This window comes from Armigeres subalbatus, chromosome 3, assembly GCF_024139115.2.
Source record: "Armigeres subalbatus isolate Guangzhou_Male chromosome 3, GZ_Asu_2, whole genome shotgun sequence".
NCBI lineage: Eukaryota > Metazoa > Arthropoda > Insecta > Diptera > Culicidae > Armigeres > Armigeres subalbatus.
Window position 1 is genome coordinate 112,735,033 of NC_085141.1, and position 26,062 is coordinate 112,761,094.

At 43.7% G+C, this 26,062-nt stretch overlaps 1 protein-coding gene across 8 annotated transcripts; it reads right to left on the reverse strand.

The window, feature by feature from the left end:
- Positions 1 to 1,926: 1,926 nt before the first annotated feature.
- Positions 1,927 to 25,687, reverse strand: LOC134226317 (microprocessor complex subunit DGCR8). 8 transcript variants are annotated; one of them, XM_062707021.1, is made up of 5 exons: positions 25,591 to 25,687; positions 24,782 to 25,221; positions 24,133 to 24,437; positions 22,968 to 24,068; positions 1,927 to 2,418 (listed from the first exon to the last, which is right to left on the reverse strand). In XM_062707021.1, the coding sequence occupies exons 2-5, from the start codon at positions 25,155 to 25,157 to the stop codon at positions 2,137 to 2,139; spliced, it is 2,064 nt and encodes a 687-aa protein (XP_062563005.1). In that variant the 5' UTR covers positions 25,158 to 25,221; positions 25,591 to 25,687; the 3' UTR covers positions 1,927 to 2,136. The 8 variants fall into 8 exon arrangements, with proteins under 8 accessions (XP_062563005.1, XP_062563002.1, XP_062563008.1 ...); XM_062707018.1 differs by having other exon boundaries at positions 24,782 to 25,402; positions 25,591 to 25,668; XM_062707024.1 differs by having other exon boundaries at positions 24,782 to 25,194; positions 25,591 to 25,655.
- Positions 25,688 to 26,062: the final 375 nt, after the last annotated feature.

Here is a 26,062-nt window from a genome sequence, read left to right on the forward strand (position 1 = left end):
CACTCCTATACGGCACTTAGCGTTAGCTACAATAAACTTACTAGAGCACATGTAACATGTTAGAATGTAATCATTTTGTAAGTAGGAAGCGTGCATCAGCTAAGGCCAATTAAAACTAAGAATATTGAGAGAATTATTGAACCAATTCTGATACAAGATAGAAAATATTAGCATCTTAAGTGCCTCATACTAAAATGTTGATATTTCTGGTGTTTGCCGCATTTCGTTAACTTGTTAAACTTATTTACAGAAGTTATGTTTGCTACAGATGTGTACGTTAAAATATTGATCACGTAAACTTGCTTTCAGAATTTTAATCTGTTAATATTGTTTTAGTTTAGAAGCAAGTTACGACATAAGAAGCAGCATTAAAGTTCTCCAGGTACAGATGTTTTGTAACGACAGAGACGCGATTTTCGTCGCTGATAGTCTTGTAATTTCAATTCTTTTATTTGAGCCGTGATTGATATTTGGTGAAATTGTCCAAAGTAATTCTGGAATTCGAAAGGGATTATGTTCTTTAATATCCCGGAAGTTCCTTTGCAATACCATGCATTTAAAAAATATGTTTCGGGCTGGTACTTGAGAGCAAATTTTAACTATTCATTTTCGTTCCTGTAGCATGGCAGGTAAAATATCAAGGATAAGAATGAGCATTTTTTAAATTACTGACGTGAGAATAAATAAGTTTCAATTAAAATTGATTGAAAGCGTGATTTTCATACTTGAATGTTGGTCGGATTAAAACACCTCTAAATTTAAACGAAAACATAAATCCCATTCTGTTGCTCATGATCAACATATCCTTACGCCCTTGCCATACTAATTTGACAAGCAAATTATTGATTTTAAATTAGTATTAATGTTGCTGCATATTTCGTATGAAGCTAGTCACACTCCCTCGTTATCATCTCACATTATGCAATTGTACATATTTAGAGCAAACAAAATATACTTAATTGTGATATCTGAGGCAAAGAAACAAATTAAGCAACACTACTACCGTGGGGCATCGAAATCCGTACACGTAAGCACCTTAGTATATGAAAAAGTCATTAGAAAATAGGAATCGAATGTAAATAAAACGTTTGTGATTGACACTGGCGCATGAAGCCTTCTACTTTTGAAGTGTTTCACATTTACTCATTAAAAACTACGAAAACATGATAAAATAATGAATTAAATCAACTACTCCTGACTCGAAATCCGTCCACCGTGGACGGATTTCGAATCAAAGGATCAAAATCCGTACAGCTATTTCTTAACTAAATATTTAAATTGAAACAGCCTGATTGACTAAACTACCACTGTAAATAGTTCGATATGCACCTTAAGAAGCGATCCCTTCGATTTGTATTCCGCTTATCTTATGTTATGATTTGCAATTAGCAATTAAAACACAGTTACTTTTGGTGCATTTATGCTCTACCCGAAAACAAAATGGCGGCACAAACTCCGCGTTTGGTGGGTGAAGATTTGTTTTTGATTTTTGTGGTTTTAATTTCAAAGCCTTCTTACCAATTATATGCCCTAAAAACTTACTGTCAAGTATCTGAACAGGATAAGATTAATTATTTCTACATTATTTACCTTTAACCTCCTTTAATTTATTGATATCTCATGAAGTGGACGGATTTCGGTGCTGTACGGATTTCGGTCCCGCACGGTACTGAGGCGACAGCAGATAGGACCCAATAGTTATTGCCAACACAAGTAATAATATTCCTTATGTCCACTAAGCACGAAGCATCGCGCACTGTTGAGTACAGCTTGCTTCGCATCGATAAGAAAAAATCTCACAATTACTAGCATAAGCATCACAAGTGATATTTTATGTTCACCTTCAGCTGTTTTGTAAATCACCCAACTGTAAGTAACACTGGATAAACGTGACAATTACTACAATAATGAAGAAAATCAAAACGATTTGCATAATATGACCTTTTATTTTATTTGCATCTAGATTGAAAGAAGGACCATGGTAGAATCGTCGAATCAGTTGGAAACAATGAAAAAAGCATTGCTTTTTATCTAGTAGTATCAGTCTAAGCCTATTTGGAAACAATCGAAGGATTTTTTTTTAGAAAATAAAACATCTACAGCATAAGGGAAATACTTAAGATCGGCACCCTCCACCTAGAGATCCACATTTTTAAGATTCGAGCCGGACGCCATCGGCAGGTCCACGTCCGGCACAAACGTGCCAATAACGCGGACATTTTTCTGCCGTTCCTCCAGCTTGGACATTTCCAGCTTAAGCTTATGCAGGATGGCATAGTTGGGCTGGTTGATGGCTGCCTTGCTCTGCAGTACGGTGATCTCCTGTTCCTCTTGTTTCTTCTCCTTGTATGACTTGATCGAATGGTTGCCATACAGCCGAAGCAGCGATCCCCATGTTTTGATGTGCGGATGAAGAATCTGAAAGGATAACGAAGTTGACTTATATTAATACAGGGGTTAGACAAAAAGGTTAAGATAGGAAAAATGTTGTCGAAATTCAAATCAGCATAACTTAAAAAAAAGCCGATTAAAATAATCCGATTTTGATAAAACCAGGACCATCGGACGCAGACACTCGGCTAGATTTCTGTCCTTGTTATATATTTTTGTTATACTCAACGCATTCCCGAGCCGTGGCCAATCTACGTAGTATGACACTAGGCAATACGTTTACACTGCTTGCCCAAATTTTGAACGTGACGATTACTATATCGAACGCATGAAATCAATGTGAACTCGACTCGTGGAAAACTAATTCCAGGTTATTTTGATAGACCCTTTATCACAATGGACCTTTCCATCCACTGACTGGTAGGACCCATAAGGGGTCCGAGATAGTTCAGTTTCAGGGTAGTTAACTTGTGAGATAATAGAAGAGAATGTGGATCGGCTTTTGGCAACCGACCCGGCAACGAAATAAGGACTATGATTGGAAACTCGGTACCTGGAATGTCAGGACCCTAAATGAACCTGGACGAGTGAGCCTTCTGGCTCGTGAACTGCAGAAGGTTGGAGTGAACGTGGCTGCTATTCAAGAAGTCCGATGGCCTAGATCCGGAGAACGTGAATTCCGACCACGACCACGACCAATACTGCATTCAAGTATAACATCTATCACAGCGGCGGTGAAAAAGCAGAGCATGGAGTTGGTTTCGTAGTGATGGGCAAGCAGATGAAGCGAGTGATGCGGTGGAAACCCATTAGCGAACGAATCTGTATGTTGAGGATACGGGGCAAATTCTTCAATTACAGCCTAATCAACGTTTACGCACCGACAAACGATAAATCCGACGACGTGAAGGACACGTTTTATGAATGTCTTGATAAAGCCCATGGAGAGTGCCCAAAGCATGACGTGAAAATTGTTATCGGAGACGCTAACGCTCAGGTCGGTAGAGAGGACTTTTTCCGTCCCATAATCGGTAGGGAGAGCCTCCACTCCGCTACCAATGACAACGGCTTACGGCTAGTAAATTTTGCTGCTGCCAGAGGGATGGCCATCAGTAGCACCTACTTTGCACGAAAGAACATCCGAAAGCACTCCTGGAGACACCCAAATGGTGAAACTTGCAACCAGATAGACCATGTTCTGGTGGATGGGCGCCATTTCTCGGATGTTATCGATGTTCGGACATTCAGAGGTCCGAACATTGACTCTGATCACTATCTCGTTGTCAGTAAAATTCGATCACGGTTGTCAACTGTATCGAACGAAAGATCACAGCGAACGATGCGTTACAATATCCAGCGATTGTCGGCGGAAGGAGTATCGGCTGAGTACCGCCAGAAGCTCGACGAACGGATAAGTGCAATCAACGTTAGCGACAACATCAACGATCTATAGGAGTCGATCCATGGAGCGGTGAGCACAACAGCACGAGAAGTGGTAGGCACTGCACAGAGGCGACCCAGGACGGGTTGGTTCGATGTGGAGTGTCAGAGAGTGACAGACGAGAAGAACGTTGCCAGAAGCCGGATGTTGGTGTCGGGTACCCGATCGAATAGAGATCGGTACAAGGAAGCAAGAACAGCCGAAAAACGAACCCACCGCAGGAAGAGAAAAGAGTACGAAGAACAAGTTATTAGTGAGGCGCAGGAAAAAATGGGGCAGAACGATATGTGGAGGTTTTACGAGTCTGTCAATGGCGTGCCGAGAAAGACAGCGCCATCTCCCGTCATGTGCAACGACCAACAAGGGAATTTGCTGACAGATAAAACTGAAGTGGCTGCCAGGTGGAAGCAACACTTCGAGACTTTGTTGAATGGAGGAAGTGACGGTGCATCGGTGAACAGAATAAATATTAGCGACGATGGACAAGCTGTGGAGTCACCTACACTAGATGAGGTTAAAAAAGCTGTCAAAGAGCTGAAAAACAATAAGGCTGCGAGGAAGGACCAGCTCCCGGCTGAACTTCTCAAACATGGCAGAGAGCAGCTTTATGAAGTGCTGCACCATATTATGTCGAAAATATGGGAAGACGAGGAAATGCCTGCTAGCCTCATTTGCCCTCTCTTTAAGAAAGGGCACAGACTGGAGTGCGCCAATTACCGAGGAATAACCCTCCTTAATTCGGCGTACAAAATTATGCCCCGTATTCTGTTCAACAGATTGAGACCGCTTGGAGAGTCCTTCGTCGGCGAATACCAAGCAGGTTTTCGTGAGGGCCGAGATCAAATGTTTACCCTGAGACAAATCCTTGATAAATTCCGGGAGTACAACTTGCAGACACATCATCTGTTTATTGATTTCAAGGCGGCGTACGATTCAGTGAAACGGAATGAATTATGGCAAATTATGCTTGAACATGGTTTTCCGGCGAAACTGATACGGCTGATTCGTATAACGTTGGACGGATCGAAATCAAGTGTAAGGGTTGCGGATGAAATATCGACGTCATTTGTTACCTTAGATGGATTAAAGCAGGGTGATGCACTCTCGAACCTACTGTTCAATATAGCGCTCGAGGGAGCGGTTAGGAGAGCTGGTGTGCAATCAGACCGCATCGTGCTTTCGTGCTGTGCGGTTCTTTCTCTCTTTGCAGAAGGAAGTTTTTAATACTACCCGAAGCTATTTTAATTTCAACGGTGCTTCTTAGCGCTATTTGTACCCACTGATCCCGTTACGATCTTTGCAAGGACCCGTGCCTTCGTTTTACGTTGGACCCGTTTGCGGAAGTAAAATTCCGACAAGCGGTGGTAATCCTGCAGGGACACCGTTCTGGGGAAAAACCTCTTGGAAGGTCACGTCTCCACGCTCAGCAATGAGCATTAATAAAAATAAGAGGAAGGGGGAGTCCCGGAATTCTCCACTTCCTTCAAAGAAACAAGGTTTCAAGACCGTCCTGCCAAAGCGCGGAAAAATAGAAGGAAGCTGGAGAATTCAGATATTCCTTCTAACTCTAATATCGGAAATAATTCTTCTCCAATCGAACTGAGCAATCAGTTCGATTTGATTAATGATGAAATTGAGCAAATCGAATATACCTCTAGCCCAGGTGATTCGATTCATGCGAAAAAGCAAAGGATTCCGCCAATTATCTGTTGCCGAGTTTTCTGGCTTCCGGAATGAGATTTTGAGTAACCTTCAGGGGATCAAGGTTTCATTTCAGATTGCTAGGAAGGGTGACTGCCGCGTTTTGCCGGGATCCTTTGACGATCGCAAACGTCTCCTTCAGTATTTAACTGAGAAGCGCCATAAATTCTTCACATACGACGACAAAACTGAGCGATTGTTCAAAGTCGTCTTGAAAGGTCTCCCCAGTGATGATAAATCACTGGATGAGATTAAAATTGAAATTTCTCAATTACTTGGATTTTCACCAGTCCAAGTAATTAAGGTGAAAAAGAACTCCCTCTCTGGTACGTCCCAGAGGGGCATTTCTCAAGAATTTTATTTAGTTCATTTTAACAAAAGTGAACTAAATAATATGAAAAGTTTAGAAAAGGCCTGTATTATGTCTCATGTCCGTGTTACATGGGAACATTTCCGCAGGCCTGGGGGAAAATTTCCAAAACCCCACCCAGTGCCGTAAGTGCCAAAAGTGGGGTCATGGAACCAAACATTGTCACATGGATGCTAAATGCATGATTTGTGGTGGAACCTCTCACGCCAAGGACGCATCGACGCATGTCCTGTGAGAGAAGATTCCAATAAATTTAAGAGCGCAAACTCTGGGGGCAATCATAAATCCAATTACTGGGAATGCCCTTCACGCAAAAAAGTTTTGAATTCCCGTGCAAAATTGATGACGGGAAATTCCAATCGGATCCCAGATTCGACGGGTAGAAATTTTTCAAACGCTCAAATTTCGAAACCAGTTACCGGTCGACCAATTCATATCCACCACAATTCACAAACAAATTTTGCCGCTCGTCAACGGGTAGCAAGCACTTCAGTAAATTCCAATTTTTCCAATGTACCTACGTATGCAAACATCGCTGCTGGTAGACAAAATTTCTCTTCTCAAAATGAGGTTTATACCCATGTTCCAACGGAAAATAATGGTCATGTTGCCGATTCAGGTAGCATGACTGCTTCCGATTTTGATTTTTTAACTGAACAATTGCATCACATGATTGATGCAATGTTCAAAGCAAATACCATACCAGAAGCTGTTCAGGTTGGTATAAAGTACACACAAAAAATTGTTATCGGACTCCGTTTTAATGGATCTAAATAATTGTGTGAAAGTTCTAAATTGGAATGCCCGCTCTCTAAAGGGTAAGGAAGATGAATTATTCAACTTCCTAACAGTTCATAATGTGCATATTGCCATTATAACTGAAACCTATTTAAAACCAGGACTCTCCATTAAAAGAGATCCAAATTATTTTATCTACAGAAATGATCGTCTTGACAGCGCCTGTAGTGGGGTCGCCATTGTCATCAATAGACGTATCAAACATAAATTATTTTCTTCGTTTGAAACCAAAGTTTTTGAAACCTTGGGAGTTTCTGTTGAAACAAATTTTGGTCAATTTTCCTTCATTGCAGCTTATTTGCCTTTTCAATGCAATGGGCAGCAAAAGAATTTGTTGAAAGCTGATCTTCAAATTCTGACTCGCAACAAATCAAAATTCTTCGTAATTGGTGACTTCAATGCCAAACACCGTTCATGGAATAATGCTCAAAGCAATTCCAACGGCAACATTTTATTTGAAGATTGTTCTGCGGGATATTATACTGTTCAATATCCCAATGTACTGTTCAATATCCCAATGGCCCAACTTGTTTTTCATCCACTCGAAATCCTTCGACAATTGATTTAGTTTTATCGGATTCAAGTCAGCTGTGTGGCCAATTGGTAACTCATGCTGACTTTGACTCTGATCACCTTCCTGTGACATTTGATATCTCACAAGAAGCCATTCATAATCCAATCAGCTCTACTTTCAATTATCATAGGGCTGATTGGGATTTATATTAAACGTATATCGATAGGAATTTTGATGTTGATATTCCTCTCGATACCAAAAGTGATATTGATAATGCTCTCGTATCTTTGACAAATTTAATTGTCGAAGCCAGAGGCATTGCAATTCCTAAATGTGAAATTAAATTCAACTCCATTATTATTGACGATGATCTTCAGCTACTGATCCGTCTTAAAAATGTGAGGCGAAGGCAATACCAAAGAACTCGCGATCCCGCGTTGAAAGTTATTTGGCGAGATTTGCAAAATGAAATTAAAAAACCTAGATTAATCCACCTAGCGGCGATGATGCCTTTCTCGTGCATCGTGAAATGTACTGAAAAAATCACATAAGAAAGGTCAAAAAAGAACCTTAGGGGAATAGGTCGCATATTTTGCATATATATCTATCATTTTGCATGTTTCTGCATTGGTTACTATGCATTGCCACCATACTTTTTTTTCTATTTTGAAATTTTTTTTTCCAAGGGGGACCCTTGGGAAAAAACAAAGATTTTACAATAATTCCAAAATGCAATGTCCGATCGGGCCAATTTTCAATAGCAAACAATGGGACCGCATTCCCCGTCGAATGCAACTTGTTGCGAGTAAATCGGGTAATGCTAAGTTCCAAAAAGTGTGTCTACAAAATTTGTACACATACACACATACACACACACACATACATACATACACACAAACAGACATCACCTCAATTCGTCGAGCTGAGTCGATTGGTATATAACACTATGGGTCTCCGAGCCTTCTATCAAAAGTTTGGTTTTGGAGTGAAATTATAGCCTTTACGTATACTTAGTATACGAGAAAGGCAAAACGTTTCGCTATTCTGAGAAATACCAACTTTGAGAATAATGTCTCGAAGTTGGATCCCAGTTCGAAACCCTTTTGGAAATTAACGAAAATTCTTAAAAAACCTCAAAAGCCAATTCCAGCGCTTAAAGAGGGAAATAAAATTTTATTAACAAATGGCGAAAAGGCTAAAAAACTTGCTCAGCAGTTCGAGAGTGCCCATAATTTTAGTCTAGGTCTCACTAGTCCAATTGAGGATCAGGTTACACGAAGCTTCGAAGACATTATCGATCAAGATAATGTTTTTGACCCTTCGTTGGGAACTAATTTGGATGAAGTGAGATCTATTACTAGAAAATTTAAAAATATGAAAGCCCCGGGTGATGATGGTATTTTCTACATACTTATCAAAAAACTTCCTGAGTGCTCTTTATCCTTTTTGGTTAATTTATTTAACAAATGTTTTCAATTGGCATACTTTACAGATAAATGGAAAAACGCCAAAGTTGTTCCAATTTTGAAGCCGGACAAAAATCCAGCTGAGGCTTCTTCGCCCAATCAGTTTGCTTTCTTCAATAAGCAAACTGTTTGAAAAGATTATTTTAAATAGAATGATGGTTCATATTAATGACAATTCTATTTTTGCTGATGAGCAATTTGGTTTTCGCCATGGGCATTTAACCACTCATCAGTTATTAAGAGTTACGAACTTAATTCGGCTCAACAAATCTGAAGGATATTCGACTGGAGTTGCTCTTCTTGATATAGAGAAAGCATTTGACAGTGTTTGGCATGAAGGTTTGATTGTAAAATTGATGAATTTTTATTTTCCTCTGTACATCATTAAACTGATCCAAAATTATTTATCAGATCGCTCACTGCAGGTAAACTATCAGAATACTAAATCTGATAGGTTACCTGTAAGGGCTGGTGTCCCCCAAGGCAGCATACTGGGGCCCATATTGTATAACATTTTTACGTCTGACTTACCTGATTTACCACCAGGGTGTCAAAAATCTTTGTTTGCAGATGACACGGGCCTTTCAGCCAAAGGGCGAAGCCTTCGTGTCATTTGTAGTAGATTGCAAAAAAGTTTGGATATTTTCTCCACTTACCTCCAAAAATGGAAAATTTCCCCGAATGCTTCCAAAACTCAGCTTATAATTTTCCCACATAAGCCGAGAGCTTCTTATTTGAAACCTTCTAGCAGACATATTGTCACTATGAATGGGGTTCCAATTAATTGGTCTAGCGAAGCTAAATATTTAGGGCTTCTGCTAGATCAAAAATTAACTTTTAAAAATTACTTTGAAGGCTTCCCAGCTAAATGTAATAAAAATATTAAGTGTCTATATCCACTTATAAACAGAAAATCAAAACTTTGTCTTAATAACAAACTTTTGATTTACAAACAAATTTTAGACCTGCCATGTTGTATGCTGTGCCAATATGGACTAGTTGCTGCAATACCAGAAAGAAGGCACTCCATAGGATTCAAAATAAAATTTTGAAAATGATTCTGAAGTTGCCTCCGTGGTATAGTACCAATGAACTTCATAGAATTTCTAATATTGAGACATTGCAACAAATGTCCAAAAAAATAATTTCAATTTTAGATAAAAATCGTTGCAATCTTCTATTGCAACGATTAGCCCCTTGTACCCTTAGTATTAATTAGGTTAAGTTTAGTTTAAGTTGAAAACATTGTAAATCCTACATGGTTCAATTCAACCAGAGGAAAATCCTAACTGCCAGAGGCAATTTAAATGTATTAATAATAACTAAAAATGTAACATAGCAAATAAGGATGATAGTGTTAAGAAAACACGGAACACCTAGTCTAAGAGATGAATGCATGTATTAGATAATTAGCAAATAAAATCAGTAAAAAAAAAAAAAAGGCCAATTTCTTAGGTAATAGTCCAATCTGGACAATTTCCAATAGAAAATAATAGAACATGATTTCGCGTTCAATGCAGTTTGTTGTGAGTAAATCGATCGAGGGTAAGTGCATTAAAAGTGAGCTAGGTTTTTCTACGCGCTTTTTTATAACACAAAGCAAATATTTTGGCCATAATTTCTGTGCCCATAGTCCGATCTTCCAAATTTTCAATAGAAAACAATACGGCAGGATTCCGCGTCGAATGGAACTTGTTGCAAGTAAATCGGTTCGGAGGATAAGTACCGAAAAAGTGAGCTAAACTTTTCGCACTTTTGGTGGGCGCACACACACACAGAGACATCGTCTCAGTTCGTCGAGCTGAGTCGATTGGTATATAACACTATGGAACGCCAGGCCTTCTGTAAAAGTTTGGTTTTGGAGCGAACATATAGCCTTTCCGTATACTTTGTAGACAAATGGCAAAAATGGTGTTTCGGCCATAACTTCCGATCCCATATTTCGATCTGGCCAATGTTCAATAGGACACATTGGGACAGGATTATGCGTCAAATGAAACTTGTTGCGAGCAAATCAGCTGAAGATAAATGCCTAAAAAATGAGTGACATTCTTTACGCGATTTTTTCGTAAAAGTTTGCGTTTAGCCATAACTTCGGATTCCATAGTCCGATCTGGCCAATTTTCAATAGGAAACTATGGGACAGGATTCTGCGTCGAATGCAATTTGTTGCGTGTAAATCGGTCAAGGTTAGGTGTCCAAAAAATAGGTGACATTTTTTTGTAATTCTTCTATAAAAAAAGGTATTTTGGCCATAACTTCCGATCCCATAGTCCGACCTGGCCAATTTCCAATAGGAAACAATGGGAAAGGATTCTGCGTCGAATGCAATTTGTTGCGAGCAAATCGGTTGAAGATAAGTGCCTGAAAAATTAGTGACATTTTTTACGCGATTTTTACGTATAAATTTGTATTTTGGCCATAACTTCCGATCCCATAGGCCAATTTTCAATAGGAAACAATGGGACAGGATTCTGCGTCGAATGCAATTTGTTGCAAGCAAATCGGTTGAAGATAAGTGCCTGAAAAATGAGTGACATTTTTTACGCGATTTTTACGTATAAATTTGTATTTTGGCCATAACTTCCGATCCCATAGTCCGACCTGGCCAATTTCCAATAGGAAATAATGGGAAAGGATTCTGCGTCGAATGCAATTTGTTGCAAGCAAATCGGTTGAAGATAAGTGCCTGAAAAATGAGTGACATTTTTTACGCGATTTTTACGTATAAATTTGTATTTTGGCCATAACTTCCGATCCCATAGTCCGACCTGGCCAATTTCCAATAGGAAACAATGGGACAGGATTCTGCGTCGAATGCAATTTGTTGCGAGCAAATCGGTTGAGGATAAGTGCCTGAAAAATGAGTGACATTTTTTGCGTCTTTTTGTGCGCACACACAACGGGCAGGAGGGACTTTGTCCAAGGGCTTGACGACCCCTCCCCATGGCCACTGCGAGTTAGGGGGCCTGTCTAGGATGTGGTGGGGTTTGACAGTGGGCTCTGTTGAACCTCTATAAAAAGCTGTATGTGTCTGCAAGCAGGCCCTATCACAGCGACCGTGCGCCGCTCAAAGCACACAAGCCCAAGAGGAGTGCCAACTGGCACATCAGGATTCATACCAGTAAGATCCTGATTATGGTATACTGGTCACGGCAAACGACATTTGACGATTCTCGGTTTTTGGATAGGATTAGGCGTATATGGGCTGACAGTCGAGCTATTCTGTTTCCTGAGTAAAAAAGAGTGACATCTTTTTTGAAACGGCAGGCAGGCTAATGGTTCGACTGCCTCCGTCCCGGTAAACAACCTGGCAGGCCTCCGGTAACGCTCAACACCTGTCACCTAGACTGGTGGGTAGTAGGTTCAGATGTAACATTCCTGATCTACGTCGATCCGGCTCTGAACATGGTGCTATAAGGCACCGGAGTCAACCCTTGCATGGACCTCACTGTTTACAAAGGCACCCATGGGATCACAAAAGGCGACTATCTACAACAGGTAGAGATAACGGCCCGAAGGGGGGACCCTTTTAACATGGAAACGAATACAAAAATCAACGAAGGAGCAGGCGGAGCGATTGTTTTCGCAAAGAGTGGGAAGCTGCAGCGATCTCCAGTGATGGCGCAGGCAGCAGTAGCAAGTACCAGCAGTTTGGCCAAGAGTTCTGAGAACCAGGCAGGCCAACAGGAGCTAGGATCCGAGAATAGGGTGTCCACACCAAAATCGGCAAGTAGTGTTATTCAGGAGGAACTACAACTTGGGAGGTCCAACCTGATGGAAGTGCGGAAGCGAGTCAACGAGCTTTATGACTTCGTGAAGGACAAACACAATGTCCACACTAAGATAAAGGTTCTAGTGACGAGCATCAAATCCGCCGTTAAAGCTGCCGAGCACGAACAGAACGCGCTCAAAAGAAGCGCTGAGGCAGCTGAAAAACCGCTGAGAGAGGGAGCGGATCATACAGCAGACACACAGCAGACACCAATGAGCATCCAAAATACTCGCACGGAGAAGCGAAGCAGGGACTCGCCAGGGGAGCAGGAAGTCCCGAAGAAGCAGCGGAACGTGCACGATTGTGCTAACGTACTAAAGGATGGCGCCAAGAACGGTGAATGGCAAACCGTAGAAAGCCAGCGAGAGAAGAGGAAGAAGCAGAAGGTGACTGTGGACTAGGCGTACCCAGAAGGGGGAGTTGCTGTTCGAGCTGAAGAAAGATCCAACAATCAAAAGCTCGGCCTTCCGGGAGCTCGTTGCCAATTCCTTGGGCAGTGAAGCAATTGTAAGAGCTCTTACACAGGAGGCAGTAGTCGAGTGCAGAGACCTGGACGAGATTACGTCGGAAGACGAACTGAGGGAGGCTCTTGTCTCACAATGTATGGTGAGTGAGGTGCAGATGACGATCCGGCTTAGGAAAGCGTACGGTGGTACACAAGTAGCAGCGATACGATTACCAGCAGTTGCTGCCAACAAAATGGTGGAGGTGGGCAAGGTGAAAGTCGGATGGTCGGTGTGCCCGTTGAGACTCACTCCGCGGGTCACCAAAGAGATGGAGAGATGCTTCAAATGCATGGCGTTTGGACACCAGGTGCGAAACTGCAAAGGTCCGGATAGATCCGGTCTATGTAGAAAATGTGGCGAAGAAGGACACGTTGCTAGGGACTGTACGAAGCAACCGCGATGCCTGCTCTGCAAACCGGAGGATGGAAACGACCATACGACGGGTGGCTTCCAATGCCCTGCATACAAGAAGGCGATGGCGGGCCGGGATTAATGGAGATCATCCAGTTGAATCTCAATCATTGCGACACCGCACAGCAGCTGTTGCGGCAGTCGACAACAGAAGCAATGTGCGACGTGGCAATTATTGCTGAGCCGTACCGGATCCCTTCTGACAACGGCAACTGGGTGGCGGATGCTACGGGGATTGCGGCTATCCAAGTGATGGGCAGATTCCCTATCCAAGAGGTGGTAGACAGCTCTAACGAAGGTTTTGTTGTCGCCAAAATCAACGGGATCTTCGTGTGTAGCTGCTACGCACCCCACGGTGGACTTTAGAGCAGTATAACCGGATGCTGGATACACTCACGGAGAAGTTGATCGGCCTTAAACCCGCAATCATCGGAGGCGACTTCAATGCTTGGGCAGTGGATTGGGGGAGCAGGCTGACCAACGCCAGAGGTTACAGTTTGCTGGAGGCGCTTGCAAAGCTGGAAGTCAGACTGTGCAACGAAGGTACCGTTAGTACATTTCGCAGAGACAGCAGGGAGTCCATCATTGACGTGACGTTTTGCAGCCCGTCGCTGGTGAGAAACATGAACTGGAGAGTTTGTGAGGACTACACTCATAGTGATCACCAAGCTATCCGGTATAGTGTTGGAACAAGGCTACCGATGACGCGGAGAGGGATAAGGACTACCGGGCGAAGATGGAAAACGAAGGACTTCGACAAGGAGCTTTTCATCGAAGCACTTCGAGTTGACAGCGGCGCAACAAATCTGGAAGCAGATGAATTGACGGAAACGTTAGCGAGGGCTTGCGATGCGTCGATGCCAAGAAAACTGGAGCCATTGGACAGCCGACGCCCAAATTACTGGTGGAACGAATCTCTTGCCAATCTTCGTGCTGCCTGTCTCAGGGCCAGGAGACGTTTTCAGAGGGCAAGGTCTGAAACGGTAAGAGAAGAACGTAAGATAGTTTTCCGGGAAGCAATGCTTATCGGGTGGCAATAACGAAAATCAAGGGTCCAGCGACGCCAGCGTAGATGTGTCCGGACAAGCTGAAGATCATCGTGAACGGTCTTTTCCCGCAGCATGATTTTACGATGTGGCCGCCTACACCGTACGAAGATGAAGACCGAGTCACTATTGCAGATATGCAAGTCTCCAACCACGAGCTGTCATCAGTGGCGAAAGGTCTGAAGATGAAGAAAGCTCCGGGTTCGGATAGAATTCCAAACGTGGCTCTAAAAACTGCGATACTGGCGTTTCCAGATTTGTTCAGGATGGTGCTGCAGAAATGCCTAGCAGATGGTTACTTTCCGAATAAGTGGAAGATTCAGAAACTGGTGTTACTGCCGAAACCAGGAAAACCGTTGGGGAGTCCAGCTTCGTATAGGCCCATATGCCTGCTGGATACACTGGGGAAGCTTCTGGAAAGGATTATCCTTAACAGGCTGACGCAGTTCACGGAGGGCGAGATCGGCTTGTCGGAGAAGCAGTTTGGATTCCGAAAAGGCAGATCGACGGTGGATGCAATTAAGGCGGTCGTTGAAGTTGCAGAGAAAACATCCAAGAAAAAGAGGTGCGGCAATCGGTTCTGCGCCGAAGTAACAATTGACGTCAAAAACGCGTTCAACAGTGCCAGCTGGGAGGCCATCGCCGTAGCGCTGCATGGAATGCGGGTTCCTGGCTATTTGTGTAGAATCCTTAAGAGCTACTTCGAAAACCGGATTCTGGTCTACGATACGAACTCGGGGCAGAAGTCGATTAGGGTTACGGCGGGTGTTCCGCAAGGCTCCATACTTGGCCCAATGCTGTGGAACGTTATGTACAACGGAGTGCTAAAGCTGAAGTTGCCCAAAGGCGTGCAGATCTTCGGATTCGCGGATGATGTCGTTCTAACGATAACCGGAGAGTCGCTGGAAGAGGTAGATATGCTAGTGGCGGAGACGACCGACGCAGTTGAAAACTGGATGAATGGGGTTAAGCTGCAGCTTGCTCACCACAAAACAGAAGTGATGCTGGTCAGCAACTGCCGAATCATACAGCGAATGCAGATTATCGTCGGAGAGCACGACATACCGTCCGTGCGGGCTTTGAGACATCTAGGAGTGATGATCGACGACCGTTTGAATTTCAACACCCATGTCGACTATTCCTGCGAGAAGGCGGCAAAGATGGTCAGTGCGCTTGCTAGGATCATGCCGAACGTTGGCGGACCGAGAGGCAGCTGTAGGCGTCTTCTGGCGACCGTATCATCCTCAATACTTAGGTACGGCGTTCCAGCCTGGGGAGCTGCGCTCAAGACGAAACGTAATCGCAGGAAGTTGAATAGCGTGTTTCGTCTAATGGCCATTCGAGTGGCGAGTGCGTACAGAACAATTTCGTCAGAGGCAGTTTGCGTTATCGCAGGGATGATTCCAATCTGCATAACCTTAGCAGAGGATATCGAGTGCTACCAACGGAGAGGTACCAGAAATGTGAGGGAGACGATGAGACTGGACTCAATGGTGAAGTGGCAACAGGAGTGGGACAATGCAGACAGTGGAAGGTGGACCCACCGGCTCATCCCCAATGTGTCGACGTGGGTGAACAGGGAGCATGGAGAGGTGAACTTTCACCTCACTCAGTTCCTATCCGGACACGGTTGTTTCCGCCAATATCTGCACCGATGTGGCCATGCGTCATCGCCATTCTGCCCGGCGTGTATCAACGTAGAGGAGACTCCAGAGCACGTGTTATTCGATTGTCCGAGGTTTGCGGAAGCACGTAGAGGAATGCCTACCCTAAGCGTGGACAACATCGCAGAGCGAATGTGTCACGATGAAGATACGTGGAATGCGGTAAGCAGAGTCGTGAGGCAAATATTGTCAGAGCTGCAGCGTAGATGGAGAAGGGACCAGCAAACAAGCGTCGGCTCGGAGGAAAATCCAGCATAGTGAGCAGTGTTTGGCCTCGGGTCGTCGGGGCGCCGGTGAACCGGAAGTTTTCTGCCAACCGGAATCGTCGGACCGACTTCGGCACTCGATCAGTCAACCTGCTGAAGAAAGAAGAAAGAAGAAGGAAGTGCTTCGGGTATGTAGGGCACCGCCAGTGCGGACGTTATCCACCACCGGAACTGTCGCACCACCTCTGCAACCCGAAGACGAAGTCGGCGCAATGCGCGAAAGCGTCCCCTGCGATAGCCGCCGGTAGTCGGGGCACCATCAGTGCGGAAGTTTCCTTCACCGGAACTGGTGGACCACCCTCGACGCCGGGGGAAGTCAGGAGGATTCGAGTGAGGAAGTTTGCGGCACGACCGCCGAGGGATCGAGACAACGTAGCAGTGGATCTCAGCAAGCCAGTCGGCGAACTAGCCTAAGCTAGGGGCCGGAATTTTAGAAGAAGTGCATGAGCACAGCCCCCGAAGTAGTCGCAGCATCCAGTGGTCCTGGGGATCGAGGCAAGGAGGATAAGGGACCCGGTTTATCCGGGAGGCACATTTTTAGCAGGTCGGGAGGAGCCCATCCCTGTTCGCCTTCGAGCATAGTGTGGATGCTCGAGGTGTCTGTCGCGCAGATTTTTGATGGCCTTTAACCCTCGTAAAAAAAAAACACGCACACACACACACACACACACACACACGGGCAGCAGGGACTATGTCCAAGGGCTTGACGACCCCTCCCCACGGCCTCTGCGAGTTAGGGAGCCTGCCTAGGACGTGGTGGGGTTTGACAGTGGGCTCTGTTAAACCTCTATAAAAAGCTGCATGAGTCCGTAAGCAGACCAAAGCGACCGTGCGCCGCTCAAAGCACACAAGCCCAGCAGGAGTGCCAACCGGCACATCAGGATTGATACCAGTAAGATCCTGATTATGGTATACTGGTCAACGGCAAACGTCATCGGATGAATCTTGATTTATGGATAGGATTAGGTGTCTATGAGCTGACGGTCGAGCTATTCTGCTTCCTGAGTCCAGTGACATCTTTTTGAAATGGCAAGCAGGCCAATAGTTCGACTGCCTCCGTCCCGATAAACAACCTAGCAGGCCTCCGGTAACGCTCAAAATCTGCCACCAATATCGGTGGGTAGTAGGTTCAGATGTAGCATTCCTGATTTACGCCGATTCGGCTCTGAACACGGTGCTATAAGGCACCGGAGTCAACCTGCATGGACCTCACTGTTTACATAGGGACCCATGGGATCACAACAGGCGACTACCTACAGCAGGTGGAGATAACGGCCCGGAGGGGGACCCTTTATCATGAATAAAATTCCAGAAAGCAACGAAGGAGCAAGCAAGGGCGAACCCGTTCGCCAAAAGCGGGCTGACGAGGTCTCCGCCTCAGCAAACCCAAGAAGAAGAAGAAGAAGAACAGCATCGAGAGGTACTACAGCGAAAAACCACTAGAGTGAGCAGCCAAAATTTGCCACAAGGAATCGGTATGAATTTCAATATATTGCCTTAGGGGTCATTCAACAATGATGTCACAGGTTTTAGGGGGGAGGGAGTCCAAGATTTTGTGACAGTACATATACTAGGTATACAAAACAGAGCGTGACAGAGGGGGGAGGGGGATTCTAGAAACCTAAAAAAGTAGTGGACGTCATATTTGAATCGCCCCTTATGAATGATGATTTTCATTTGAAAAAAAGTGAAGTGCGGCAGACTGGGTTCGAACCATGGACGTCGAGGTTTTTTTTTTTAACTAAGCAATGGAGGGGGAATCTGCTCAACAGACATCCCGGGTTGACCAGGAAGTGCGGGGTTAGGGATCACCGAGAGAGGCAGGACTACATCCCCGACCCGCTAAACCGTTTCCATTGCCGCCAAGCCCATAGTCCCTTCGGTACAACCAGAAAGTAATGCTTCAAAGGGGGGCCAGTGCACAACGCACCCTCGAGGTTAGCTGCGTGTCCTTGCAGCACCGAACATCGTAACTCGCTTTTTTAGAAGAACACCATGGTATCGTGCAAGCGCGTTGCCGGCTTTCCAGGTGGCCTTACCACGCCCTATGTCCTCGGAAGGTGGGCAAGGTCGACTTCGCGCCTGCTTCCCTCTGCACGACTGGTATCAAGAATGATGATGCCGCGTGCACCCCAAATTGACCTTTCAGCGATAGGGCCTATTCGCCAGCACACAGAGAGACTTGCCGACGCGGTGCCTACGCCTGCCCCAGCCTTGACGAGGACCCCTTTCCGTCCTCGGGCTCGGAACCCGCCCGGTTGACCGACGCCGCGAAAGCGTCGATACCATGTTGTTCTTCGCGCGGCCACTTGTTCGATAAAAGGATCGAGTTCGACCACAGAGCATGACCACCGGTATGACCCATGAAGCCGACTCCGATCCCTTGGACCACCTCTTATTTGCGCCTGAACTAGCCATCCTTGAGTCCACGCGCCACCTTCTGTGTAGCTCCGAGACGATTTGTGCGATAGCCGATAAAACGGCGTTCCAGCCAACTTCATCTTTACACATTAGAGTGGGGCGTCATGGTCATTTTTTCAAATCAATGGTTTTTCGGAGCCATTCTGGGTCCTGAACAACTGTGCAGAATTTGTGACAGATTGGTTGCTCCCTCGCTTTCCGCATCGCGTTTGAAGTTTGTATGGAAATTAGTATGGGAGAACGTATATTTTTGCATTTCTATTACTAGAGGTTTTAGTTTATCGTCTAGGATAGGATGTGACAACTCAATTTTGACTGCCTTGTTGTTTCCTCAGGCGGTTGCTTCAACGAGGTGGTGGCCAGTGCTTCCAAATCATTTTTATGCAAAATCCTCCGAATAATTTGTTATTAAATTTGATGCTTTCTCGTTAATTTCTTTCATCATTCATCGTAAAAGATAGTACAAACTAACAGAAACAAGTTTTTACGTGGAATTAGATGCGTTTCAGAGTAAAAATGGTTAAAATGTGGTCAACGATGCTTCAAAACGTGCTTTAAATTAGCATAACATTTGAGAATCATGCATACATCATTTGCAGTCTAGCATAACTTCAATTTACCCAAAAAAATTCAAAAACAAACTTTTGAATTTTATCGGTAATTTCAATTTAATTACCCAGCAACACGGCCAAGGTAACAACAAGCTGCCCTTTTGAAAATGTGATACCGCCGATCGAAGTAATCGATTGTCATTTTCACCCAATCAGCAACCGGTACGATTTTGACAGAAAATCGGTACGATTTTTAATGACTAATTGGCACATCCTATCCTAGTTTATCGTAAACCAAGTAGCACATTGCGTTAAAGTATAACCCAAAGGATGCCGAAAAACTTTGCTGAAGAAGGCACGTTGCTGGAACGTCCACGAAAAAAGTTATAACGTTTCGAACATTGAGTGTTCAAACCATATGCAAGAAATCGTTTATTCTGCCAGCACTGCCGTACTACGTAGACGAATAATTTAACTGAGTGTTATTTCAAAATAAATAAAATAATTGGGCTTTAGAGCTAATGGGAGCTATCCGGAATTATTTCACAAAGAAAAAAATCCGATAAGAAGGAAGACGGATTTTGCCTTTCGATAACCATAGGTTGTCCGGTAGTGCTGGCAGAAACATTGATTTCTTGCATATGGTTTGAGCAATCAATTTTCAAAACGTAATAACATTTTTTGTAGACCTTCCAGCTACGTACCTTCTTCGGCAAAGTCTTTCGGCATCTTCCAAACTATATGCTAACATATTGAGTCACGTGATTGATGATAAATTGAAGCCGCTAAGTGCAAAAATGTAAAAAAGTACGTTTTCCCATACTAATCTCCATGTAAATTTAAAACGCGATGCGGCATGCGAGGTTGCAACCAATCGAGCCCGTATTTTGCACAGTTGATTGGGGTCCCAAAACGATTCAGAAAAACCTTGATCTCACTTGATCGGACGAAGTTTGCGTTTTTCCATACAACTGCGCCCCACTCTATTACACATACTCCGAACTAGGTTGTCCGAGGTAGAGTCCAGACCACATGTGGCAAGCATGTGGTCACGCATTGCGCGAAAACGTGAGCACACGAACAACACGTGTTCCGCCGTTTCCTCTAAACCTGCGCACACCAAACACTCGGGCGAGGCCGAGCAAGCCAGCTGCGTTACCTGCACTGTGATTTTGGACGTCGGGGTCGGGAGGCCGGTATGTAGACCACACGCCCATCGACGCTTGATTACTCGGGAAGGTAACTGCGTATAAGAAGCACTGTTGGTGGAATAATCAGTCGAAGATTCATAAGGCGCCAGTTATGAATTTCGATAGTCCAGTTCGCTGAGTGTATACCGCGGCTACTGAACGAGCTCGAGATTCCGACGGAGGTTTCGAAGGCCGACGGAGGTCCTTCGTAGTTCGTTAAAGCACCAGTCTAGCGTACTGTAGGGTCATGGGTTCGAGTCCCATCGAAGGGAAAGGGGTTACCTCCAATACATTTTCCAAATCAATATCTTCCACATAACGTACATATTCACATATGAGTTTTCATAACATTGTAAATCTGCGTTAAATTGTTTTTTTCATCCACGCCGGGGCAATAGTGCCCACCGCGCCGCCGCCGATGATATGACCGGCGCACAGGTCTAACCCAGTATATAAAAACCCAGATTAATCCACCTAGCGGTGATGGTGCCTTTCTCGTTCGTTCAAAAGGTTTGGAAAAATCTATAATAACACCAATATGTGTTAAGAAAATTATTTTGAGCTTTTTTAGTGTAATGTCTTCACTTGTCATAAGACGAGTTTGTACAATCCCATTTAATTCCACCAAATGGAATTGTACAAACTCGTCTTATGACAAGTGACCAATATGTGGTTTGGTCTTATTTTTCATATTTGTTTATAGGCATAACAGAATTTGTCGCCAAACGCAACTTGCTGCAAACAAAACGAATGAGCATAAGTGCAAAACATGGCGTTTTATTTTGAAGTTTTAAAAGTAGTATTTTCGCCATAACTTCTGACCCAATTATACGATCCGGCCAAATTTCTATAGGAAACAATGGGACAAGATTCTGCGTCGAATGCAATCTGTTGCGAGCGACCTGAGAAGCACACATATTGCACATCAATCACAGTAACTTATATATGACCGGATTCATTCACAATATGGTTACTGCAACCAGATTTGTTCAACTTGTGTTGCTTGGGAAATAGATGAAGTCTAAGTGCCAAAAAAGTGAGCTATACTTTTTTGAACTCTTTTTCACAATAAATAGTAATTTGACCAAAACTTCTAAGCCCATAGTCCGATCTGGCCAATTTTCAATAGGAAACAATGGGATAGGATTCTGCGTCGAATGCAACTTGTTGCGAGCAAAGGATAAGTGCCGGTTAAGGATAAGTGCCCGAAAAATGAGTGACATTTTTTACGCAGTTTTTTTTTTTTGTATGAATTTGTATTTTGGCCATCACTTTCGATCCCATAGTCCGATCTGGCCAATTTTCAAAAGGAAATAATGGGATAGGATTCTACGTCGAATTCAACTTGTTGCGAGTGGTTGAGGATAAGTGCCCGAAAAATGAGTGACATTTTTTACGCGATTTTTTCGTATAAATTTGTTTTTTGGCCATAACTTCCGAGCCCATAGTCCGATCTGACCAATTTTCAATAGGAAACAATGGGACAGGATTTTGCGTCGAATGCAATTTGTTGCGAGAAAATCGGTTGAAAATAAGTGCTTGAAAAATGAGTGACATTTTTTGCGCACAGACACACACACACAGACATCACCTCAATTCGTCGAACTGAGTCGATTCGTATATAACACTACACTGAGGATACTGGTCGTAAGATTTTCATACGACAAAACTTATGAGAATGTTTCATAAGAATTGAACTATGAAAATCTTAAGATCTTATTTCGGTCAAATCTATCTTTTTATTGGATATCCAACAAGACAATTCCTCGAAGCGTCGGTGGACGTGTGGTGTGATCACACGCCTCCTAATCACGACGTCCATGGTTCGAAACCAGGTCACTTTTTTTAAACGAACTTAAAATAATTTCATAAGATTGTCGTATGAAATGCATTTCATTAGTGAATCGTATGAAAATCAATACATTTTCTTGTGGCGAAATTTCAAAAGAGAATCGTATGATAGTCTTACGGCCGGTATCCTCAGTGTATGGGTCTCCAGGCCTCCTATAAAAAGTTCATTTATGGAGCGAACATATAGCCTTTACGTATACTTTGTATACAAGAAAGGCAAAAACATACGTAATCCTACGTCAAAAATAAAATAATGATGCACGAAATTAGGACACATCACGGTAAGTCGAACAGTGCGCCACCGCGGAGCACAATTCTCGCTTAACTTTTCAAAAGGACCTAAGTAACATTTTTTTCATGAATTAATTTGAACAGCGCAATCAACAGAACAACATGAAAGCTATTGATTGCAGTATTCAAATTAATTCATGAAAAAAATGTTACTTAGGTCTTTTTGAAAAGTTAAGCGTGAATTACGACAAATGCCAGAGATTTTTGAACTGGCGCCCACTTTCATCGCGCTTGCTCTCTATGAGTTTTGTGTTTTGAGATTTTCCAGCACTTATCATCGTTTCAGATGGTTACACCAAAATTTCCGAACTCACCTGCAAAATTGCCTGCGACGCCCGCTGCTTTCCGTCGCGTTTGTTCTTGCAAACTACCGTAGCCGTGTGCTTCCCAACCGTCATCGTAAACTCGTTTTTTCGATGCTTGCCCGCCTTCACGTCGTACTGAATCTGCACATCCCCTAGGCCGAAGTTCCTCTGTAGGCACGTTTGCAGAATGGTATGCGGCGAGGGTTCGGTCGTTTTGGCACAGAACTCCGCCACCCTGGGATCTTCGATTTTGATCTCATCGAACACGGACAGGTTTCGGGCTTCCGGTTGCTGCTCTGCCGCTCCATTTTGATCCTTTTTGCTGTCCTTACTGGTGATTTTGTCTTTCATGTCGGGTATTAAAATTTCGAGCGTCTCTCGAGCAGCTTCGCTTTTGGCCTGCTTTTTACTTGTTCCGTAGCCGGTTCCATACTTTAGCTCATTGATGGAAACTGTCGCCGAGTAAGGTGTGGCAGCGTTTTCCAATTCTTTGAATTCGTAGCTTGGCTGCTTTCGAAGAGCATGCTGGACATATTCGTGAAGAATGCAGACGTAACTTTTACCGTTTGGGTTCATAATCCACTCCTTTTTAGGCCTAACATGCGTGGTTCCTTTTTCGGTTTCGGTATGAAGCACGGGAAAGGTGATAAGTTTTGTCCCATCGGGCAGCGTTGGTCTTTGCAGATTTTTCATATGTTTACGGTGTTTGGTAAGCTTCCGTCGTGCTGCCCAAGATTTGAACCGCATAACTCGAATGGTTTTAAACCTAAACAGCTTTTTACAATACTCTTGAAATACATCGGCCGTGAGCGATTGAGCTTTCAGGTTTTCATTGACAGTCTCAATTCGGGCAGTCACTTTCAAAGGAAGCATCTTCGCATTGGCCTGGGCTTCAACCAGAGTTGTCGAACTTGCAATCATTTTGCTCAACTGAGGATTGTGCATTTGCTTCTCTGAGTCTTGATTCTCCTTATCATTAGAATTTGCATTGTTTTTAGCTTCTTCAGCAGCGGCAGCATTCTCTTCAATTTCCTTACGAAGCTCATCTTCCTTCTCTAGTGCTTTCTTATAGTTCAAGCACGGTATGGCACTCAAAGGTATCTCATGTTTCTGAAAAGCATGAGAAAAATTATTTCGATAACGGGTTTTACCATTTATGAGTTCTCGATCTTACCCTCACACTTCCTGGACCCAAAAAATACGGCCTAGAAGCAGTACAAACCCTAGTAGCGGTGTGCAAAAACAACGGCATCCCACTCACGTGAGTGGCTTGAACCCAGCCCTCCGGAAGGACCTCGAAATGATTTCGGCCTTTCTCCTCAAGGACTTCTTTGAAACGCTCTTCATATGCTTTAGCTTTTGGACCAGTAGATTTCATTCCTTCCGGCAGATTTTCTTCCAGCAAATTGTCCAGCTCTTCAATGTCCACTCCAGAGCCCTCCGAACTGTTATCGACTCCATCTTCATCGAACTGTCCATCTGTAAAAAAAAACAATTTGACTGATATCAATACTTTTTGTGTATTCGATTTTTCCAAATTTATTGGCACTCAAATGTTCTAAAAGACCGATCTGGCTACATGGACCCAATACGGAAATTAGGTATTGCGGATTGGGGACTTAAGGATTGTTAAACTACATCCACACTTTAGGCTTTTATAACATGTTATTATAATAGTATTTTTGTTTATTAAGAATTGCAAATGTACTATTTTATGGACACGATGTTGAAATGGGCTTGAAGGTGAAGCGGGAAAGTCAGATATACGCCGTGAGGAGATATTTATAAATCAGATTATCGTACTCAATAACATTACAACTTACCTTCATTTTCATCATCGGAGTTATCGCCCTGCACTTCATCCAGCACCTGAAACTGCCTCAGATGCTCATTCAAATCGTCACGTCTTTCGTATTGGGCCAAATTCTCGGCACTACCATGCTCAGGTTGGTCGTCACCGTCGTCATCATCGTCCGGATCGTCGTCCTCGAAAAAGGCTGTCATCTTTCTCCGCTTGGCGTACGGACACTCCTCATTCGAGATGGGTTTCCTTCGTTGTCCGCCGGAAGATGTAGAACTTACTTCTCCTTCCAACTCAGGCAGCGGCGGAAGTGCTGGGGTTACTGCTGCGGGAGGCGGAGGTGGAGGAACCGAGAAGCGATCATCGAATTCCGGCGGAGGAGGCACTACGTTATCCATTTTTCACTTTACAAACCGAAGCACAGAACTCTTCTCTCTGTTTCCGATTGAAGCTGGCAATTTTCTACCAAACCAACCAATGTAGACCATGCCCAGTCTAAGCAAATCGGAGTTCTTTTTTTCCGCTGCCCGGACGAATGGAGCAAGCGGGACAGTAAAACTAGGAACTGAGTATGTTCACATCGGCAGGAGGTAGAAAATCGTGAAATAAAAACCTCACAATGTGTTTCGCAGATTATCGATTTCTACATCAGCAGCAAAATGTTTAGCACAAAAGCGTCAGTCCGGCGACGATGTTTTATCACGCAGAAACAGGAGCTTAGCGTATTTGCCGATCTACCTACCGAAGGCAAGCACGCGTAAGCTGTAATGTTTCTAGCTATGATTTTATGTGAAATATTCAAAATATGCTGTAATTTTATTTAATATTCACTTTAATCTCTACACCCAAAACACGCGAACTCAACCGGGGAGAAAAACGCGAGAACATCAACAAACAATGACGTTTGAAAATTTGAAGTGAAGTTGACGTTGAGTGATTGCTTTTACAGCGGTACCAACACGGTAAAACTCGAAAACTCATTTATGAGTAAAAAAGTATACTTTTTTCAAGTTGTACACGCAAAAAAAAATCTGCACGTTGTTTCCACCTGAAAAAATATTGCAAATTTTGCGCCGTGTTCGACTCCCATGCAAAAAATATTGTCCCACCAAAATATGTTCCCACCAGTTTCTCCATATATGGATGACGTCTCCACTGCAAGAAAGAGCTGTTTGGGGTGTGAGAAAAGGTGCAAGAATGATGTTTTGGATTGTGCTTTCGCTAATTTCTATACAATTTGACGTGTGAGCATTAGTTTTGGTACTTCGACAAATTTGCACGGTAGTCTATTCTGCGGTGAGAA